The sequence below is a fragment of the Entelurus aequoreus genome, linkage group LG18 (genome assembly GCF_033978785.1).
Source record: "Entelurus aequoreus isolate RoL-2023_Sb linkage group LG18, RoL_Eaeq_v1.1, whole genome shotgun sequence".
Taxonomy (NCBI): domain Eukaryota; kingdom Metazoa; phylum Chordata; class Actinopteri; order Syngnathiformes; family Syngnathidae; genus Entelurus; species Entelurus aequoreus.
In genome coordinates this window covers 47878403-47902016 of record NC_084748.1, presented here as the reverse complement: position 1 = coordinate 47902016, position 23614 = coordinate 47878403, and the positions used below count along the sequence as shown (strand labels likewise).

Below are 23614 nucleotides of genomic sequence, written 5' to 3'. Positions count from 1 at the left end.
TCTATCTCTGCGCGTTCCATTTTCACCAGCGCACACACACACACACACACACACACAAGCACTCAGCAGCACACACACACACACACACACACACGCTAGCACTCCCGCACACGCAAGTGCCTACGCACACACACACAAGAAAAAGCTGCACTTACGCTCTTTCTCTGCGTTTCACTTTACCATAAAACTTCCAGTTACTTTTTTAAATTTTTTTTTTTTTTTAAACTGTACCTGCTAATTCCATTGTCGACAACCGTACATTCAATTGATCATTAAACAGTAATGATTCATCACATTCCTCCCCGACCGCCATCACATTCCTATCCGTCACACTTGTTCATGTCAAACCCCGTGGTCATTGTGTCTCTCATGCCCCATCCGTAACCCGAGAATGTATTTCTCGTATTTTTCATAAGGACTTTAACCTTGAACTCTATTAGGGGTGACCAAATCCCCAGGGCGAACCACACCCGACTATTTGCTTACTCGTCAGTGAAGCAGCCCGTCACGGTAATCTTTATCGTATTATTAATAAGGACTCCAACCTCAGAATTAAAAATACGAACGGACTTTAACCAACAACTTTATCGTATTATTAATAAGGACTCCAACCTCAGAATTAAAAATACGAACGGACTTTAACCAAGAACTTTACCGTATTCTTCAGAAGGACTTTAACCTTGCGAATTTAATATACGGATGGACTTTAACCAAGAACGTTACCGTATTATTCAGAAGGACTTTAACCTTGCGAATTTAATATACGGACCGACTTTAACCAAGAACTTTATCAGGCACAGATGAAAGATTCAAGACACAATGACATGAGTTGACCACTATGTACAACTATTATGTAAAATGGCGGACAGGGCAAAAATGCAATCAATCTATCAAAATCACCACTCTGTGCCTGGGATTACAAAACAGTGTTTGACTTACAGACTTCAGGACAGACTCCTAACGCAGATTTTATCTAAAAAGAAAGGTTCTGCTTACCTTCAATTGGCCAATTGAGTCTGTCCAGAAGATTGCAAGAAGTCATCAATCAACAGCGTGCCATCCCGGACGAGCCCCCAAATTGTTGCGTTGACCAGCATTCCTCCAATGGGGAATTCAAATTGCTAGTCTCTCCCAGATTCTTTTTATGGCACATAAGCTGATGTTTATATTCAATCAACAGGCAGTAATTGGTATTTTGTGGTTTATTCTCCAAGCTTAGAGGACAAACTGAGACCAATCTAGCACACCAGCGTTCCCCAGCCCGGTCCAGATCGGTCTAGCTCGGTCTCCCCTCAAACCCCCGGAGGTCCCGTGATCTTCCCTCTGTCCCTCGCCCCCACTCCCTTTGTTTAGACTACTCCGAGTTATCTCTACTCTGACACATTCCAATCTAGAAAGCCAACACCTGACTATGAGACTCAAAAGAAGGAAGAATACTAGCTATTCTTTATATGACTATAGGAGTTTAGAAAGAAGTAACACTTAAATATGGATATGATTCTGATCTGCTTCCAACAGTACCTTGAAGGTAGAAAAGCGCTATACAAGTATAACCCATTTACCAATACTCAGATTTGAATGAACTGACAAGTCAAAGTTTGACAGGGGTGTTGGTCATTCGGGGCGCCGCCTACACCACAATGGCAATTGTCCCAGAATGCATCTGTCACTTTAACACAGGCCGGGCAAAAAGACAGGCTTTTTTGTCGTGTTTTTGGAAACCGTCGGGCTTCCTCTTCACTCGCAGGAGTTCATTGACGACGTCCCGGATCTCCCTCCAGCTGTTGGACGACAGGCTGGGAAACCTACGCTCCACGTGCGTCCTCAGGCTCCGCCTTAAGTTCTTGGGCAGAGCCTCCTTGCCCATGGCGCCGGTGTAGTTGACCCTCTTCACCCAGCCGCAGTAAACATCGTAGGGGACGAGGTATCGGAATATGTACGAGGCGTAACGCTCGGGCCGGTGACCGTCCGGGGTTCTCTTGGAGTTTTGGTAGAGCACTTTCTCCAAGGCGTCCGGGATGGAACGCAGTTTAATGTCCGCCTTGCATTTTCCCTCACTGTACTCGCTCATATGGCTCGCCAAGGTCTTGACGCGCGTCACTTCTTTCTCCTTTTTCTTCTTGGGCTCTTCTTTTTTCTTCTTCTTCTTCTCGTCAAAGCGCACGGGGGTCTTCCCGCCCGAGGGCGCCACTTCCTTTCTGGGACCTTGGGGCCGCGGCGCTATAGTCTGCCAAGGGAGCCCGCTGTTGGGAGGAGAGGTGCAGTTGTAACTAAACTCTGCACGGCCTGAAGAAAGGCTCAGCCTTGGTTTTGTAGAACGTCACAAGACTCGGGACCAGGAGGCGGAGTTTGCCGGTATGCAACACAGACAGTATCGTCTGGGAGAAATCGACTTGGTTTTAGGTTTAAGGTGATCCTGGCCAAGCGAAGGTGAGCAACATAAAATGATAGCGATGTTGTGTTTTAGTGAGTTAGTCAAAATGGCGATAGCAACCAGGGACAACCCCATTGTGAACATGAAGTACTGGCTTTAGTCCGGTATTGTCACGTTCGTACAAGGGCCAAAGTAAATGTGTTGTATTATTTATTAATAACAGGTGTGCTGATATTGATGAAATGAGCCGTCTGAGCGTGATGGAAAAGGGTCTTTGCCCCTCACGCCAATGAGAGGAAGAGTGGACCTGGGTCAAGACACAAGGAGGTGTGGACGCACTCACCGGGAAATTTGAGGGGCGGTTGCGAGTAACGTCTTGGCTGCGGAGATGGCAGCAGCGGCAGAAGCAGCGGCGGCGGCAGCAAGCGCCTACGGAAAAGGAGACATTGTCAGAAAGAATACTTAGCCGACAGATGCTAATATTCCTGATAGCGAACGTCTCACCTCTTGTTTCCTTTTGTTCTCTGATGCTTGATTAGCCTCGCCAAACTTTTTGGACAGTCGGGCTATCTTGGCCTGAGGGATGAGCAGAAAAGGTTATCATTTTGAGCACAGGTGCCAATCTCAAGACCCGGGGCCCAGGTTTGGGCCGCCACATTAGCCTCGAAATATGTTGTAGAGGGGGGCGTGGCCTGCAGTGAAGCTGCAGGCCACGCCAGGACCGGCCTCGAAATCAGCGACAGGTGCGTAGATGGCCCACATGGGCCTGGTTATCTAATCACCTGTCGCTCTGTTAAAAGGCAGCAGCTGGGAGGAGAGTGGTTGTTGGAGCTGGAGTGAGAGCGTAACGAACACGGACAGAAAAAAGACAACTGCTGAAAAGCAACCTGCTGAGAGAGAAAATAAAACTGTATTGTATAACCCTGATCCGGGCTCTCATGTTAAGGATAGGTGGTCCGAAGAAACCCCTGGAGGGCAACTTCCACATGTGTCAATAAAGTAGCGTATTTTTCGGACTATAAGGCGCACTTAAAATCCTTTCCTTTTCTCAAAATTCGACAGTGCGCCTTATAACCCGGAGCGCCTAATGTACGGAATAATTCTGGTTGTGCTTACCATCCTCGAAGCAATTTCATTTGGTACATGGTGTACTGATAATTGTGACCAGTAGATGGCAGTCACACATAAGGGATACGACGCAAGTAAACACCAAAACTTTAAATGTTACATTGAGAATATAGAACATTACACACGGCGCTCAAAAATCTGTCAAAATGTTTTTAGTACGACTTTGGTAAGCTATGAAGCCGCAACGCTTGATGGATTGTCGGCGCATTAAACATACCAGTATTATTATGGTGCGTGTATAAGGACCGCAAATGGCACCTATTAGCAGACATACTACCTGGCGTTTTGTTTCGCAATATTATGCAAAACCAACTTTTTATACTTTCTGGTACCTGCTGATGTGTATTTGGGATCTGCATAAGTCCTGTAAATGTGCGCGCGTCCGCAATTGTAGTCCACCGTAGTCATAAGCTTCTTCTTTTTCTCTATCTTCTTGTTATGTGACATTCATCCTCCACTGTTGCCATTTCTAATATAATAGTGTAAAGTTCTTACTTATATCTGTCAGTAAACTAGCTATCAAAGCACTAAAACATACCGGTGTAGTGCGTTTACATTATTCACCCAAGGAACTTTAGTTATTAGAGAGTTCCGGTCGGACGGTTTTTCACGGGACACATTTCGGGCGTTGTTGTTGCACTAGTGAGCCACGGATGAGGAGATGCTGCTCCGTTATTGATTGAAGTAAAGTCTGAATGTCATTAAAACAGTTAGCTCCATCTTTGGACACTTCTTCCACTCCCGTCCTTGCACGCTACACCGCTACAACAAAGATGACGGGGAGAAGACGCTGTCGAAGGTGAGGCACGTAAATAAGACCGCCCACAAAACGGTGCATCCTGAAGCGACTGTCAGAAAGCAACTTGAAGATGACCTGTAAAACATCACCTATGCAACATTTTGACCAAAGAACCACAAGGAAGTCTTTTACATTTAGAAAAAAGTCATAATATGACCCATTTGATGCGCCTTTTGTATGAAAAAAGACCTGAATAGACCCGCTCATCGGCAGTGCGTTTAATAATCCGGTGCGTCCTATGGTCAAAAAAATACGGTACTTTATCTTTTATTATCAAAGGTGTTCATTCTTTCCAATTTCCTGGGAAAAAAATGCGGTAAATTCCGGACTATAAGCCGCTACTTTTTTCCTACGCTTTGTACGCTGCATCTTATAAAACGGTGCGGCTAATTTATGGATTTTTCTTCGCTGACGACCATAGTATAGATTTGCGATCTCCTCTTCCTCCCATCCAGGAGATCGCAAAAAGCCGCTGCCTGACCAGAGCTCAGAAATTCTGCAAAGACTCCTCCCACCCCCACCAAGGACTGTTTTCACTGTTGGACTCTAGAAAGAGGTTCCGCAGCCTCCGAAGCAGAACCTCCAGGTTCTGTAACAGCTTCTTCCCTCAGGCCGTAAGACTCTTGAACGCATCATAATTAAATTACCCCCTCAACTCCCCCCAAAATGGATTAACTGGCTGGAATAAAAAAGACAATATAACATACATCCATAAATGTGGACGCATGTGAATAAGTGCAATATATTTATCGGTACAGTAACCTATTTATTTATTTATATATGCACCTTATTGCTTTTTTATCCTGCACTACCATGAGCTGATGAAATGACATTTCGTTCTTATCTGTACTGTAAAGTTCAAATTTGAATGACAATAAAAAGGAAGTCTAGTCTAGTCTAGTCTGCAGTAAAGAAAAAACAAGCAAAAATTAAAAAAATTGCTTGACAATGTATTGACCTACACATTTTTGTCAATAAACAATATTATTGCCATTATATTTTGGCAATAATAATGGGTAATGAGAAAAAAACACTGTTTTTTGACAATGAAATTCTGGTGCCGAGCTGCCAGTTTTTTACTGTAAAAACTGTGGTACAGTTTTGATCTTTACAGTAATACATCGTAAAATCTACAGTTGATCTTGGGGTAAAAACAAAAAGCAGCTCAGATGCCAGAATATTACCGTAAAAAAAGCATTTTTCTATTTACATAAAAAAACAGTACATCTTACAGTAAAATCTGAGCTGCCAGATTTTTACTGTAAAAATTGTGGTACAGTTTTGAGCTTTACAGTAATTCACCGTAAATCTACAGTTGCTTTACGGAAAGACAAAAAAGGCAGCTCAGATGCCAGAATTTTACTGTCAAAAAGCATTTTACCATTTACATAAAAAAACAGTACATTTCACAGTAAAATCCTGGGAAATTAGCTGCCAGTTTTTTACCAAGAAAAAACAGTAATCTACAGTAATATGCTGTAAAAACCACTGTAGGTTTTGCAGTAAAATATTTGCAACTGAGCTGCCATTTTTTTTTAATCGTACAATATACAGATTTTTCTTTTTAACTGTACGTAAAAAAAAAAGTGCATAGGAACTTGTGCAATAATCTCATTCACTGTGAGAAGCGGCCCTCTGAGGTCAAACATAACGGCGATGTGGCCCCCAAAGAAAGCACCACAGTACAGATATGAACTGTACAAATGTAGTCTTCAACGTACCTGTAGAGAGTGGATGGCCGTCTGGTGTTTAGTGGCACAGTCCATCTTGTCAACTCTGCCCTTCAGTTCCTGGAAATTCTTCTCATAAATGGACATCTCGATGACCCTCAACCGTTCCTCCACCAATTGCTGGACAATCTGAGGAAACAAAGTTTTAAAAATTGATGCACTCATATTTGCAGGCATGTGATTTGACCACAATGAAAAAGACTGAAAAAATTTCCGGGGGTCTGGTGGTCGAAGGCCTGGTAGGGGGACAAGGGGGGCAACGCCCCCCGAAGCTCCTGGTTTTTCACCAATTTAACATGCTAAAATTAACAAAGACAGCACCATTTGAAGAAAATATTTTAGTGTTTAAAGACATGAAAACATCATTAATAGAACGAACATACATAACCCAATTATAACAATGAATCACTGTATATGGTTCAGTCCCAACAGTATTTAGTCACTAATATTTACATCTTGTGTTCATTTCACATCCACAGGTGTCACATTGATCAGTGATATTATCTACAGTTTATTTACAGTATTACCACATTACTTCAGTTCACTTCACACATTAGCTTTCTCGGAGAGCCCTAACATGAGCCTTCCTTGCACATTTCTGAGCAGCCTGCATTTTCCTTTTGGTCTCTGCTTTTGTAGCTTCTTTTTTGAACTTTTGGATAAATATAACAAAATACCAAATGTAAACATTTCATTCTTTTCGCCAAAATAGGATATACATTTATGGAAATAATTAAACATGTTTAGTATTGTTTACTCATATTTGAAAATAGAAAATAATAATAATGTGAGGACACTGACATATTGCATGAAACAAGTGTGAAAATATTGACCTTCAATATTGTTACACCACTGACAATAGTTTCAAGAGACTACATAAGAACTTAATATTACAAAATAGTATTATATGCAAATTTATTTCAAATAAATTGTTAACTGGACCCAATAATGCGACTCTTTGAATTTCTGTAATTTCATAATATATTTTCACGTGGCTTTTTATTTTTTAGAAAAACCCATTTATATTTCGCATAGCAATAATTGGTTAATATTTAAAACAAACATGCGTATTTCGCAAGCAAATATTGTTTAGCTTACCTCATTATTAACAACCCTGTCTGCAACTGAAGTGGGTTGTGGGTGGATCTTTCCTCTCCATGTCACTTTCGGTTGACATCCAAAAGTAGCAGCTAGTGAAAAGTTTGTTTTCCTTGCTTGAAGTTGTTTCATATGTTTTTGGCGTTTCGCATGTACTTCCAAAGCCTTGAAACCTCGTGATCCATAGTCAATATTATCATGACACCACGTGCACAAAACCTTTCCGGGACGATCGATTTTCCGAATAAAATCACCGAACAAAGTCGTAACTTCCTTCTTCCCAACAGTATCAGTGATTTCCCTTTCCATCCAGTCCCATCGAAACTTATTTTTGACATGTTTATCAATTTCTTTTACTCGTAAAGCCTCCTTTCTCTCGAGAACCGACATCGTTTACATTTGGAAAATGGCGGTATGATGACGTTATTAACGTCATCATTCATAACAGATGTCCTGATTGGTCGATATCCTTGTGACCAATCAACTACGGCGTAATATAAACTACGTCTCGAATCTTGATTTAGGGTCGGAAAAAAACCCGGAAAAACGGAAGATAATTTCCACCCCCCCCCCCCCCTCAAGATTAAAAAAGACGGAATTCCGACTTTAGACGGAAAAATCACATGCCTGTATTTGCAAAAACAACCTTTCATGTTGGGGTAATAATAATAATAATAGATTGTATTTGTAAAAAAGCACTTTACATTGAGCAAGCAACCTCAAACTGCTACAGTGTATTAAAAAAAAAAAAAAGATAATAAAATAAATAAATAAAAATAAAAACTAGAACAGCTTTGAGTAAAAATGTAGAGCAGACAAGGAAGCAAAGGTCCCACAAACTGCGAGAGCCACAATGCTAGTCCTTCTCCTTCCTAATCTTCTAAGCGCAATGATTCAGTTCAGAAAATGTTGACTTTGATCGCACTAAATCCTTGAAATTGCCACGACCAGTGTTCGTAATAACGGTGTTATTCAACCGTTACTTTTAATTCAGTGTTTTTCAACCACTGTGCCGTGGCACACTAGTGTGCTGTGAGATACATTCTGGTGTGCAGTGGGAGATGATCCAATTTCACCTATTTGGGTTAAAAATATGTTTTGCAAAGCAGTAATTATAGTCTGCAAATGATGTGTTGTTGTTGAGTGTCGGTGCTGTCTAGAGCTCGGCAGAGTAACCGTGTAATACTCTTCCATATCAGTAGGTGGCAGCAGGTACACTACCGTTCAAAAGTTTGGGGTCACATTGAAATGTCCTTATTTTTGAAGGAAAAGCACTGTACTTTTCAATGAAGATAACTTCAAACTAGTCTTAACTTTAAAGAAATACACTCTATACATTGCTAATGTGGTAAATGACTATTCTAGCTGCAAATGTCTGGTTTTTGGTGCAATATCTACATAGGTGTATAGAGGCCCATTTCCAGCAACTATCACTCCAGTGTTCTAATGGTACAATGTGTTTGCTCTTTGGCTCAGAAGGCTAATTGATGGTTAGAAAACCCTTGTGCAATCATGTTCACACATCTGAAAACAGTTTACCTCGTTACAGAAGCTACAAAACTGACCTCCCTTTGAGCAGATTGAGTTTCTGGAGCATCACATTCGTGGGGTCAGTTAAACGCTCAAAATGGCCAGAAAAAGAGAACTTTCATCTGAAACTCGACAGTCTATTCTTGTTCTTAGAAATGAAGGCTATTCCACTAAATTGTTTGGGTGACCCCAAACTTTTGAACGGTAGTGTAGCTAATTGCTTTGTAGATGTCGGAAACAGCGGGAGGCAGCAAGCAGGTAAAAAGGTAACTAATGCTTAAACCAAAAATAAACAATAGTTGAGTGCCCCTAAGAAAAGGCATTGAAGCTTAGGGAAGGCTATGCAGAAAACTGATGGCTACAAAGTAAACAAAAACAGAATGCTGGACGACAGCAAAGACTTACTGTGGAGCAAAGACTTACTGTGGAGCAAAGACGGCGTCCACGATGTACATCCCAACATGACATGACAATCAACAATGTCCCCACAAAGAAGGATGAAAACAACTGAAATATTCTTCATTGCTAAAACAAAGTAGATGCGGGAAATATCGCTCAAAGGAAGACATGAAACTGCTACAGGAAAATACCAAAAAAAGAGAAAAGCTACCAAAATAGGAGCGCAAGACAAGAACTAAAACACTACACACAGACTCCAAATAAGTCAGGGTGTGATGTGACAGGTGGTGACAGTACACCTACTTTGAGACAAGAGCTATAGTGATGCATGCTTGGTTATGCTTTAAAGTCATATCCAACATTTGCGACAACGACTTTTTACTGTCAACCGAGTTTCGTTTTTTAATGATTTCTGCTGGTGGTGTGCCTCCGCATTTTTTCAACGCAAAAATGTGCCTTGGCTCAAAAAAGGTTGAAAAACACTGATCTAATTGACCACTTTTAAGTCCGTTACAACGCTGTTAGCGATAGCTTGATGTAACGTGGCACGCTGCTTCTGATGTGGTTTTATGTCAACAAGACAGCGTCATAAGTGCAGGAAATAACGTTTTACTGGTGAAAGCAACAAGCAGTGCCGTGCTAAAATGAACGTGACATCAAACGTAAAGTGGCAACATCACACTGTGACACAGCAGACAACATACGTACACAATGGGAATAAGGAAAAACAAAACAATGAAGTGACAAACTTTCCATCCAAACAATACACCGTTTGTTGACGAGAAGACATGACAGCCATCGAAGTACATTCAATCTCTTTACCAAGCAGAAGTAACACAATCCGGCGAAATGTTTCAAAAGAGCTGGCGTCACACTGCCGCTGCTAATTGCTAAAGCTAACAAAAACAGCTCAGTTGAAACCCTGGATGACGTCACTTGGCAACAGGCTCCGCCTTTTAAAAACACAGACACACAGTGTCCTCTATACGGCAAAAGCCAGATATCTGAAGTTTTTTTAAAGTTACGTATTAATTACTTTCCCTAGTAGTTAATTTTAAAAGTAATCCCGTTAGTAATTCAATTACTTTTTTGGTACAGTAACAAGTAACTATAATTCATTACTTTTCTAAAGTAATTTTCAGTAGACTGGACACGACTGAGACCTACGAGAACTGGAGCCATGTTTACTTTTGTAAACACTGCAGCGCATGCGGGTCGGACTGCGTTCACATTGGACGGCGCATTTTTTTTGGTGATGTGAACGATTACATGAAAAGATTGGATTTGACAAAATAATCTATATTGCACATCCTAACTTGCAGCTGAGCAAAGGAGTGCGATTGATTTTGCCTCAGTTGTTCAAAATGAAACACCAATCCATACAAAAATAATCAATTAAAAAACAAAGTGTGGGGACGGGCAAAACACTGGAAAATATTTAAAACATCCTTGTCCAATAAAAAGTTCTCCAAAATGGGGAAATACAACAACTTTTCTAAGTGATAAATGTGTTGACACAAGTGAAAATAATTAGGACCTTTGCAAAAGTGATGCTAACCTTCTCCAGCTTGTGGTGACTGCCGGCTTTGGCCGTTATTTTGAGTTCCAGTTCAGCCTCCAACTCTCCTCGTTCCACCTTCGGTCTCTTCCCCTCTCTTTTCACAGCCTGCCCGTCGTTGTCGAAGCCCTCTGATAAAGTGCGCTTGAGTCCGGAAGAAGAATTACTCTCGTGCGACGCTGTCGAAAAGATAAAATATTTCCATGAACGTGACATTCGTTACCACAACATACTGGATCTCTCTTCTCAGACTCACACGTTCCCTTGTTAAAAATCTACTAAGATTACATTTCCAATAGGAATACTGTAATTTAGCATATTTACTATGATAAAATAGCATTTGCTCAGTCAAATACAAAGTGTGTAATCATAAGAACATGATTGTGCTAAACAACACATTGGCAAAAAGCAGAGTATCACCAAACAGTGAATATAATGATTGGTAAAACTCAACGTGAAAGTGGGTCAAATTATTTACCAGAACTGGAAATATCATTTAACATTGGCGGGCCTAATAATAAATATAAACAGGTAAACTATTTGTACCAATAATATACTGTATACAGTACAGGCCAAAAGTTTGGACACACCTTCTCATTCAATGTGTTTTCTTTATTTCCATGACTATTTACTAGGGCTGTGAATCTTTGGGTGTCCCACGATTTGATCCAAAATCGATTCTTGGGGTCACGATTCGATTCAAAACGGGTTTTTTTTTTCCAATTCAACACGATTCTCGATTTAAAAACGATTTTTTTTTAAAAATGAAAACAATACACAACAATACCATAATAATGCCATACAATTTCAAAACCAAACCCGACCCATTGTCGCTTATAACGGTGTGGCTAATTTATGGGTTTTTCATCACTGACCGCCATAATGCTAATAGTTTTCATTGAAAACATGCAAAGACACTTAAATTGTGTGTCACCGTTTGTGCTACGACGCCATCTTTTGGACGGGTCCGCTCACTGCAGGTGCAGCTGGGTGAATGCCTACAGGGGTCTCCTGCTGTTTTAAAGCTTTGAAACCGGAAGTAGAAGCGCCGTTCCGTCTTCTAATCGTCCATAGCGTTTCTACTCGTATGGATTCATCATTCATCCCTCCAAGCAACGTTTGTAACTTTTACAATATAACTAAAACAATTCTTACTTGCTAAACCGTCGCATGTGTGATGTCTGTAGGAGTGTTTTCATGCATATTTGTACCCGTCATCGTAATGTAATGAAGCTAGCGTTGCATCAGCTAATATGCTAACACGTTTACGAATGTCTGTGTTAGTATTATTACGTTACAATGGCATTCTTTTTGTATTGTTTCACTTTCACAAATTCCTCAGTAGATTCACCAAAACTTCACCGTGGAGTTATCGAGTCTGTTTAGCTGATTGGAAACTTCTGTTTTGTTTGATCAGCCGTTTTACTGCCGTGTTACAGACACTGTTTGGAAATTAAATATGAATCTAAAATCTTTCTGTGTTAATAACTCGATCCACAACAAATATATCTGCCGCTTATAGTCCGGTGCAGCTAATAAATGGAAAAATATGTTTTCTTCAAAAATTTACTGGGTGCGGCTTACATAGTCGGGAGAATATGGTAGTAAACCTTTTGTGAGGCAGACAGAAATATATATCTCCGATATATCTTACCTGTATTAGACGGTGGAGTAGACGATGGGCGAGATGGCTTAGACGTCTGCCCATCTTCCACTTTCTCCTTTTTGGTGTCCACTTTCACAAAGATGACATCATTCTTCTCCTCTTTTAACGGGCTTTTCTTGGTCTCTTGGTTGCATTTGGCATCCTGTTTTACATCCGCCTTTATATCCACAGAGGAAGAAGGAGAAGAAAGAGCGGAAGGAGCGGAGGAATCGGAAGTCAAAGATTCAGAGGACTTTATCGGGGCTGTGGCCTTTGGAGGAGAGTCTGTTTCCATCGGGACGACACAGTCAGATGCCGGGGGCAAAGAAGAATCTGATTCTTTAACGGAGCTCTCGCTGGGATCGCTAGCTTTGTCTTCTGGCGTGGTTTGGTCCTCCTAAAAACGACAATGTAGATTTTATTTTTTAAATGGCTCTCTTTTACGCACAAAAACAATCAATGGCACAGGATCTGGCATTTACTCACCTGTGCCTTTCTTAACCACCTAGCAAAGCGGCATTTGTTTTTTATAGGACACAGCATGCAGACATTTAGACACAAGCACAATAATGCCTTGTCTTACAGTATCAAACACAAACTGTGTACTCCTCCAACAGCAAGAATTGAGAAGACCATCTCAGGTGTCATACTTTATACCCCCGTCCTGGTGTCTTACCTTTGTGGCAAACTTTTAAAAACAATGGCCTCTGATTCTTTTTTTACTATAAGGCTCACTTAAAATCCTTTCATTTTCTCAAAAATGGACAGTGCGCCTTATGACCCGGTGCGCCTAATGTACAGCATAATTCTGGTGGTATTTACCGCCCTTGAAACTTATTATATTTGGTACATGGTGTAATGACAAGTGTGACCAGTAGATGGCAGTCACACATAACAGATACACCAGTAAACAACACCAAAACTTTAAATGTTCCATTGAGAATATAGAACATTACACACAGCGCTCAAAAATCTGTCAAAATGTTTTTAGTACAACTTTGGTAAGCTATGAAGCCGCACCGCTTGATGGATTGTCGGCGTGTTAAACATACCAGTATTATTATAGTGTGTGTATAAGGACCGCAAAATGGCACATAGTAGCAGACATTATCTGGCGTTTTGTTTCGCAATATTATGCAAAACCAATTTTTTTTACCTTATGGTACCTGCTGATCTGTATTTGAGATCTGCATAAGTCCTGAAAATTTGCGCACACCCGACATTATAGTACGTGCCGACGCCGTAGTCGATAATCTTCTTCTTTTTCTCTACCTTCTTGCTGTTGCCATTTCTACTACATATATAATTAAAGCTGCAAGCAGCGATGGACGGGACCGAGTATTTATGGAAGAGGTTTTTGTTTTATGTGTCTACGACATTCCTACTGGGAGTTAGAGGCAGTTTTGTCTGTGTTTTCTTCTTAGGGGGCACTAGAGCGCAATTTTGAGTTTTGGGGTTTGGTTTTTTGATTAGATCGCAATTTCTGCCAGTCCTGATGTGTGTGTCCAATTTGGTGAGCTTTGAAGCATGTTAAGGGGGTCAAATTACAGCTCAAAGAGGCGGCGGTATAATAATAAAGAACAAATAATAATAATAAAACCCTAGAAATTCAATAGGGTCCTCCGTCCCAAAGGGACATTGGTCCCTAATAAAGAATAAAGAATAAAGAATAATTAAAGCTGCAAGCAGCGATGGACGGGACCAAGTATTTATGGAAGTGGCTGAGGAGAGGAAAGTCTGGGCTTCCCTGATTGGGCTGCTGCCCCCGCGACCCAAGCCCGGATAAGCGGTAGAAGATGGATGGATGGATTATTACACAGAGAAAAAGTTGTATACACATGTATTATACATCAGTCTCTTAGACTTGTTATTGACACTATACGTAGAAAGAAGTTTATGACACACATTACCTGGCCAGGTGGTGAGACAGCAGTGCAGTCGGAGTCAGAGGAAGGAGCGAACTCCTCCATGGCATCCAACATAGGACTGCTGATCCACACAGGGTTGGACGGGATGGGAAGGGACTGTTGCACTGGCTGTGTTCCAGCCTTCCAAACAGAAAAAAAAATTGTCACTTAGTTTGTTTTATGTATACAGAATGAGAAAGGTTTGTGAGCAAACAATAGCCGGAGACTGTGGCAACTTTTCTAAAGGTTTCAGCCAACTCCTTAATAAGAAGAGACATGCTTAACACACTCCAATAAAACATTCACAGTTTTTTTGTTTGTTTTAAAAGACAGTGACAACTAAATATCATCAAAACTAGGCTTATACTTAGCATAAGATAACATCAAAAAGCTGTCTAAAAACATGACTGTTTTTGCTGTTTAATCAGCAACACCTGTCACTCACTCCTCTATTTTGTCCTTGCTTGTAAGGAGGCCTCATCTTATAAAAATGTACACTGTTAAAGCACATCATAAACTATAGAGCCGTTGGTTATTTCACTATACAAAATATATTATCATTATTAAAAAAGTAACAAAAACCAATTACCGTATTTCCTTGAATAGCCGCAGGGGCGCTAATTAATTTAAAACCTCCTGTCACTCCGGTGTTTACCGGAAGCCGGCGGGATGGCCGTGCATGCAGTAATTATTTTAAAACCTCTTCTCACTCCGGCGTTTACCAAAAGGAATACGGTAAATTTAGGTGTGCGCTTTGAGTGTGATGTAAGCATACCATCATGAAAAGCACATTTAATAAAAAAAAACGTTATTATGGTCTTACCTGTACTTATAGATGGAGTCCATTTGCAGCTCCTTCTGACCAAAAGCATCGATAACTTGTTTATAGAAGTCTTCCTTATTTTCTTTCTTCAGTTTTAAAAGTCTCTCTGTCTCGATGGAGATATTCCTTTAATTATTACCTCCTGCTTCGATTGAAAGTCCAATTTAGAAAACTGTTTTATTTTAGATACCGGTATGTAATCCTCCATGTTAAAAAAAAAAAATCTCTTGCTGCGTGTAGTCACTTCTTCTGCAGTACCGGAAGTCGCAAGAAGGATCACTAGCGCGGTAGCGCCCTCTACCACCAGGAGGCGGGAGTCATTTAATGACTTATACAGTATTTGACACACGCAGGTACGGTATATTAATAAAACATAGCTGCTTACTGTTCTTTTTAGCATACTGTACCGGTATTCAATAGCTTGGACCTTAAATCCTACTGAATAGCTCTTTATCTTTTTTCCTTTGTGCGATTGCAAACTACTGAAAGCAGCTTCCTCCATTTTGAAAATGAGGACAGGTAAAGCGTTACTCGTGATGTAACGAATTTGACCCGGCGGAAGTTCTAGCCATATGCTAAATATTTAGCGAAACGAGTTTGACCCGGCGAAAATGATAGACATGCGATAATAAAATTAATATTTTGCGAAACGAATTTGATCCGGCGTTAATAATGAACCGGCGATAAGGCCAAGCATGCGTTAATTATTTTGAGAAACGAGTTTGACCCGGCAGTAATTCTAGACGTGCGAATACTATATTACCTGCGCCAATTCAAGGAAATACGGTACGCGAAAACGGCTCTAAAATACAGACAGCGACCCACAGCAACACATTACCTTTCCCTCCTGTCCAACGCTGGTCCGCAGGGGGTCCGGCCCCGTCACCGCCACCCGGGCAGGTGGCGACGTCCGACGAGGGGAAGGAGGCGCGGGGGGTTCGGGTGCGAACTGGGTGACTGCAGCATTGCACAACAGGTCCACCAGGATGGGCGAGCCACCTGTGTCGCTAAGGTGCACCTGAATAACAGATACAGAACACATTGGCTCCATAAGTGTATCCAACACCACAGAAAACATCAAATTGGCTGTCATCATAACAACTGTACATTTGCTGTACAACTGCTGTACTTACGCCGTCATGACACCACAGCTCCAACCCATCCAGCGGGAAGCCGCTGGTCACAGCCACGAATTGGAGACCTGATCCAGATTTGAGAAAAGTCATTATACTTGCATACATTAAAGGCCTACTGAAACCCACTACTACCGACCACGTTTATATATCAATGATGAAATCTTAACATTGCAACACATGCCAATACGGCCAGGTTAACTTATAAAGTGCAATTTTAAATTTCCCACTAAACTTCCGGTTGAAAACGTCTATATATGATGACGTATGCGCGTGACGTCAATCGTTGAAACGGAAGTATTGGTACACCATTGAATAAAATACAAAAAAGCTCTGTTTTCATCTCAAAATTCCACAGTATTCTGGACATCTGTGTTGGTGAATCTTTTGCAATTTGTTTAATGAACAATGAAGACTGCAAAGAAGAAAGTTGTAGGTGGGATCGGTGTATTAGCGGCTGGCTGTAGCAACACAACCAGGAGGACTTTGACTTGGATAGCAAACGCGCTAGCCGACGCTAGCCGCCGACCGCACGGATGATCGGGTGAAGTCCTTCGTCCTTTCGTCGATCGCTGGAACGCAGGTGAGCACGGGTGTTGATGAGCAGACGAGGGCTGGCTGGCGTAGGTGGAGCGCTAATGTTTTTATTGGGCTGTGAATCTTTGGGTGTCCCACGATTCGATTCAAAATCGATTCTTGGGGTCACGATTCGATTCAAAATTGATTATTTTTTCAATTCAACCCGATTCTCGATTCAAAAACGATTTTTTTTTTTTTAATGAAAACAATACACAACAATACCATAATAATGCAATACAATTTCAAAACCAAACCCGACCCAGCAAAATTCAGAATAGCAATAATCAGAGCAATTGAGAGCAATTGAGGACACACAAACATGACACGGAACAATCTAAAAGTAGACAAAAATGAATATTATCAACAACAGTATCAATATTAGTAACAATTTCAACATAGCAGTGATTAAAAATCCCTCATTGATATTATCATTACAAACATTTATAAAAAATTTAAATAAAAAAAAGAACAATAGTGTCACAGTGGCTTACACTTGCATCACATCTCTTAAACTTGACAACACACTGTGTCCAATATTTTCCACAATGATATAATAAGTCATATTTTAGTTCATTTAATAGTTAAAACAAATTTAAATAATGGATCCCATATTCCAATATATGACTCATTATTATCTAAACTAAATGCAGTTTGTTCTACTGATATCATCTCCGTAGCTTGTGTGTACCAGTCAGTATGAGTTGGACTATCAACATCTATCCATTTTTTAAATATTACCCTTTTTGTTATTATGCATATTGAAAGAAATGCATTTTTACTCTTTGATGACACGTTACTAAATTGATGAAGATCCCCAAGAATACAAGTTTGCAGTGTCATTGGGATATTTATATTAAGGACTGTGATTGCTTCTTTTGTTGTTTTCAACCATAACTCTTTTATTCTCTGACATTCCCACAATAAATGAACAAGAGTTCCCTCAGCTGCCCGACACTTCATACATAGCTTGCTATCTACTACACCAATTTTAAACAAATGAGAAGATGTAAAATACAATCTATTCAATATCTTAAATTGAGTCAGCTTATCTTTAATGCTTCTAAAGGGCTTATTGGCATTTTTCCAAATATCATTCCATGATATGTCTCTTTCATCTAAAATGTTTAAGTCCATCATCCATTTCCGAACACACGCATCATTTGCATTTCTAGTGTGGTGTTCATTTATTATTCCATAAAATAGTTTAATTAATTTCTTAAATGTATCTTGATTAAAAAGTTCATCTCCCAGTTCATGGCTATTTAAAGACATACTTTCAGAGGATATGCATTTATTTACAGCGTGTTTTAAAGAGATAAAATTTAAAAAATGATTTCTGGGTACATTATATTGATCAACTAAATCATTGAACGGTTTAAAAGAGTTTTTAATAATAATATGATGAGGTTTAGTAATACCTCTGTCTTTCCATGTTGTCCATGTTTTATCAACTGATTGCAATAATGTAAATTTGTTTTAACTATTAAATGAACCAAAAATATGACTTATTTTATCTTTGTGAAAATATTGGACACAGTGTGTTGTCAAGCTTATGAGATGCGATGCAAGTGTAAGCCACTGTGACACTATTCTTTTTTTTTTTATATATATAAATGTCTAATGATAATGTCAATGAGGGATTTTTAATCACTGCTGTGTTGAAATTGTAACTAATATTGATACTGTTGTTGATAATATTCATTTTTGTTTCACTACTTTTGGTTTGTTCTGTGTCGTGTTTGTGTCTCCTCTCAATTGCTCTGTTTATTGCAGTTCTGAGTGTTGCTGGGTCGGGTTTGCTTTTGGAATTGGATTGCATTGTTATGGTATTGCTGTGTATTGTTTTGTTGGATTGATTAGTTTGAAAAAAAAAATAATAATAAATAAATAAATGTTAATAAATAATACTAATTAAAATAAATCGATTTTTTAAAAATGAGAATCGATTCTGAATCGCACAACGTGAGAATCGCGATTCGAATTCGAATAAATTTTTTCCCACACCCCTAATATATATATATATATATATATATATATATATATATATATATATATATATATATATATATATATATATATATATATATATATATATATATATATATATACAGTGTTTCCCATAAACTGCCAAGATACCTGTGGCGGTGGGGGCGTGGCTATGGGCGTGGTCACCATGACATCGAGTAATTTGCATAATTTATTACAAGGATATGATTTTCTCTAAAAAGGCTCAAAAAATGTATACTTACTAATTAATAATAACAGTTTCATTTGAAACGTCCATCCATCCATCCATCCATCCATTTTACAATATAATTACAACACTTTATGTACATATTTATATACAGATTTGAACAATAAGTTATTCACTGAAATATATTTATTAATTGTGGTTCTTACAAAAAATATATCTTATAAAAAATAAAAGCTAAAATGTCTCTTAAAGCTCTGCCCCTTTAATTAGTGCATACTAAATAATTTAACTTGAGCCTACTACTACAACCATATTATTTACCAGCAACATAAAGTGAAACAGAGGCAGAGGTGTCCTGCCACAGTCAGTAACAAATAAACAGAAAACAGTAGTGGTCAAATACAAATAAGGCAACAAGAGAAGTATCCTACACTTCTCTTTTGTAAAGTCAATCTGAACAGCCTATATGGGCATCTACATCAAGTATATAATTTGCCTGAGAAGCTGGACAGGACAATAAATAAATAAATAAATAAATAAATTAAACAAAAAAAATATATATATCTATTTGTGGCGGACGTAATTCTTTCGTGGCGGGCCGCCACAAATAAATGAATGTGTGGGAAACACTGATATATATATATTTGATATTCAATTATATTAATGACATATCCATTATATTAATTACATACCCATCCTATTATTATAATATGTTCACATACTAAAATGCACCAAACATGGATAAGTGTGAAGAGTTTTACATTTTTCCCTTCATGCACACTAATGAATTTAAATTGGTGTAATTTTGAAATGTTTTATGGTGTTTGAACTTTTCATAACACCCACAAAGTCCATTGAGCAGGTTGTGTCATGTGTGACCATGTGTGTTGACCTTTATGTTACTTAATTGTTTTATTTTTTGCACCATGACTACGGAAGGTTATTTGGATTGTGTCATATATAATAAATAAATGATAAATGGGTTATACTTGTATAGCGCTTTTCTACCTTCAAGGTACTCAAAGCGCTTTGACAGTATTTCCACATTTACCCATTCACACACACATTCATACACTGATGGCGGGAGCTGCCATGCAAGGCGCTAACCAGCAGCCATCAGAGGCAAAGGGTGAAGTGTCTTGCCCAAGGACACAACGGACGTGACTAGGAAGGTAGAAGGTGGGAATTGAACCCCAGTAACCAGCAACACCCCGATTGCTGGCACAGCCACTCTACCAACTTCGCCACGCCGTCCCATATATGTGAAAGATGTGCTATTATTCCAAAGTATTTTCAAGGGTCATTAATCTGTTTTACTCACATTCTCCACAAGATGGCAGCAAATATGTAGCATTCAGAGACCGCCTGGTATTTTAGATTCATTTGAATGTTGAACTTATGACGTCTCGCAGGCCAAATTGAAGAGGTTGGCGGGCCGCACTTGGCCCGCAGGCTGTAGTTTTAATCACATTTGTAGGTTGGTTTGCACCATGCATATCATGGCCTTTAGAGAACAATTTCCCCTTAGCAACTCACATGAAGCCATCAAGTAAAGTAGAATTTAAATACTTCATAATGGTCCAAAGTGACATTGTCCCACCGCAGACAGAAGCCGCTACTTTTTTCCTACGCTTATAACGGTGTGGCTAATTTATGGGTTTTTCATCACTGACCGCCATAATGCTAATAGTTTTCATTGAAAACATTCAAAGACACTTAAATTGTGTGTCACTGTTTGTGCTACGACGCCATCTTTTGGACGGGTCCGCTCACTGCAGGTGCAGCTGGGTGAATGCCTACAGGGGTCTCCTGCTGTTTAAAGCTTTGAAACCGGAAGTAGAAGTGCCGTTCCGTCTTCTAATCGTCCATAGCGTTTCTACTCGTATGGATTCATCATTCATCCCTCCAAGCAACGTTTGGAACTTTTACAATTAAACTAAAACAATTCACACGTGTGATGTCTGTAGGAGTGTTTTCATGCATATTTGTACCCGTCATCATAATGTAATGAAGCTAGCGTTGCATCAGCTAGTATGCTAACACGTTTACGAATGTCTGTGTTAGTATTACTACGTTACAATGGCATTCTTTTTGTATTCTTTCACTTTCACAAATTCCTCAGTAGATTCACCAAAACTTCACCGTGGAGTTATCGAGTCTGTTTAGCTGATTGGAAACTTCTGTTTTGTTTGATCAGCCGTTTTACTGCCGTGTTACAGACACTGTTTGGAAATTAAATATAAATCTAAAATCTTTCTGTGTTAATAACTCATTCCACAACAAATATATCTGCCGCTTACAGTCCGGTGCAGCTAATAAATGGAAAAATATGTTTTCTTCTAAAATTTACTGGGTGCGGCTTACATAGTCGGGAGAATATGGTAGTAAAACTTTTGTGAGGCAGACAGAAATATATATCTCCGATATATCTTACCTGTATTAGACGGTGGAGTAGACGATGGGCGAGATGGCTTAGACGTCTGCCCATCTTCCACTTTCTCCTTTTTGGTGTCCACTTTCACAAAGATGACATCATTCTTCTCCTCTTTTAACGGGCTTTTCTTGGTCTCTTGGTTGCATTTGGCCTCCTGTTTTACATCCGCCTTTATATCCACAGAGGAAGAAGGAGAGGAAGGAGCAGAGCAATCGGAAGTCAAAGATTCAGAAGACTTTATCGGGGCTGTGGCCTTTGGAGGAGAGTCTGTTTCCATCGGGACGACACAGTCAGATGCCGGGGGCAAAGAAGAATCTGATTCTTTAACGGAGCTCTCGCTGAGATCGCTAGCTTTGTCTTCTGGCGTGGTTTGGTCCTCCTAAAAACGACAATGTAGAATTTTTTTTTTTAAATGGCTCTCTTTTACACACAAAAACAACAATCATTCTTTATACCCCCGTCCTGGTGTCTTGCCTTTGTGGCAAACTTTTAAAAACAATGGCCTCTGATTCTTTTTTTACTATAAGGCTCACTTAAAATCCTTTCATTTTCTCAAAAATGGACAGTGCGCCTTATAACCCGGTGCGCCTAATGTACGGCATAATTCTGGTGGTGTTTATTTGGTACATGGTGTAATGATAAGTGTGGCCAGTAGATGGCAGTCACACATAACAGATACACCAGTAAACAACATCAAAACTTTAAATGTTCCATTGAGAATATAGAACATTACACACAGCGCTCAAAAATCTGTCAAAATATTTTTAGTACAACTTTGGTAAGCTATGAAGCCGCACCGCTTGATGGATTGTGGGCGCATTAAACATACCAGTATTATTATAGTGCGTGTATAAGGACAGCAAAATGGCACATAGTAGCAGACATTATCCGGCGTTTTGTTTCACAATATTAAGCAAAACCAATTTTTTTTACCTTCTGGTCCCTGCTGATCTGTATTTGAGATCTGCATAAGTCCTGAAAATTTGTGCACACCCGACATTATAGTACGTGCCGACGCCGTAGTCGATAATCTTCTTCTTTTTCTCTACCTTCTTGCTGTTGCCATTTTTACTACATATATAATTAAAGCTGCAAGCAGCGATGGACGGGACCGAGTATTTATGGAAGAGGTTTTTGTTTCATGTGTCTACGACATTCCTACTGGGAGTTAGAGGCAGTTTTGTCTGTGTTTTCTTCTTAGGGGGAGCTAAAGCGCAATTTTGAGTTTTGGGGTTTGGTTTTTTGATTAGATCGCAATTTCTGCCAGTCCTGATGTGTGTGTCCAATTTGGTGAGCTTTGAAGCATGTTAAGGGGGTCAAATTACAGCTCAAAGAGGCGGCGGTATAATAATAAAGAACAAATAATAATAATAAAACACTAGAAAGTCAATAGGGTCCTCTGTCCCAAAGGGACATCGGTCCCTAATAATAAAACGCTAGAAATTCAATAGGGTCCTCTGTCCCAAAGGGACATTGGTCCCTAATAAAGAATAAAGAATAAAGAATAATTAAAGCTGCAAGCAGCGATGGACGGGACCAAGTATTTATGGAAGTGGCTGAGGAGAGGGAAGTCTGGGCTTCCCTGATTGGGCTGCTGCCCCCGCGACCCAAGCCCGGATAAGCGGTAGAAGATGGATGGATGGATTATTACACAGAGAAAAAGTTGTATACACATGTATTATACATCAGTCTCTTAGACTTGTTATTGACACTATACGTAGAAAGAAGTTTATGACACACATTACCTGACCAGGTGGTGAGACAGCAGTGCAGTCGGAGTCAGAGGAAGGAGGGAACTCCTCCATGGCATCCAACATAGGACTGCTGAACCACACAGGGTTGGACGGGATGGGAAGGGACTGTTGCACCGGCTGTGTTCCAGCCTTCCAAACAGAAAAAAAAATTGTCACTTATTTTGTCTTATGTATACAGAATGAGAAAGGTTTGTGAGCAAACAATAGCCGGAGACTGTGGCAACTTTTCTAAAGGTTTCAGCCAACTCCTTAATAAGAAGAGACATGCTTAACACACTCCAATAAAACATTCACAGTTTTTTTGTTTGTTTTAAAAGACAGTGACAACTAAATATCATCAAAACTAGGCTTATACTTAGCATAAGATAACATCAAAAAGCTGTCTAAAAACATGACTGTTTTTGCTGTTTAATCAGCAACACCTGTCACTCACTCCTCTATTTTGTCCTTGCTTGTAAGAAGGCCTCATCTTATAAAAATGTACACTGTGCAGTGTTTACCATAAACTGCCAACATACCTGTGGCGGCG

General features: G+C 39.7%; 1 protein-coding gene across 1 annotated transcript in view; it reads right to left on the bottom strand.

Moving 5' to 3' along the window:
- LOC133634209 (activating transcription factor 7-interacting protein 1-like) overlaps positions 1-23614 on the bottom strand; it is a 53756-nt gene that overhangs the window by 20773 nt on the left and 9369 nt on the right. Inside the window, exons 9-18 of the mRNA XM_062027296.1 lie at positions 23077-23214; positions 21332-21710; positions 16125-16192; positions 15830-16009; positions 14172-14309; positions 12271-12658; positions 10617-10795; positions 6023-6160; positions 2879-2950; positions 2718-2803 (exon numbers count right to left, since the gene is read on the bottom strand). Coding sequence (XP_061883280.1) covers positions 2718-2803; positions 2879-2950; positions 6023-6160; positions 10617-10795; positions 12271-12658; positions 14172-14309; positions 15830-16009; positions 16125-16192; positions 21332-21710; positions 23077-23214 — 1766 coding nt within the window. The remainder of the gene's footprint in view (positions 1-2717; positions 2804-2878; positions 2951-6022; positions 6161-10616; positions 10796-12270; positions 12659-14171; positions 14310-15829; positions 16010-16124; positions 16193-21331; positions 21711-23076; positions 23215-23614) is intronic.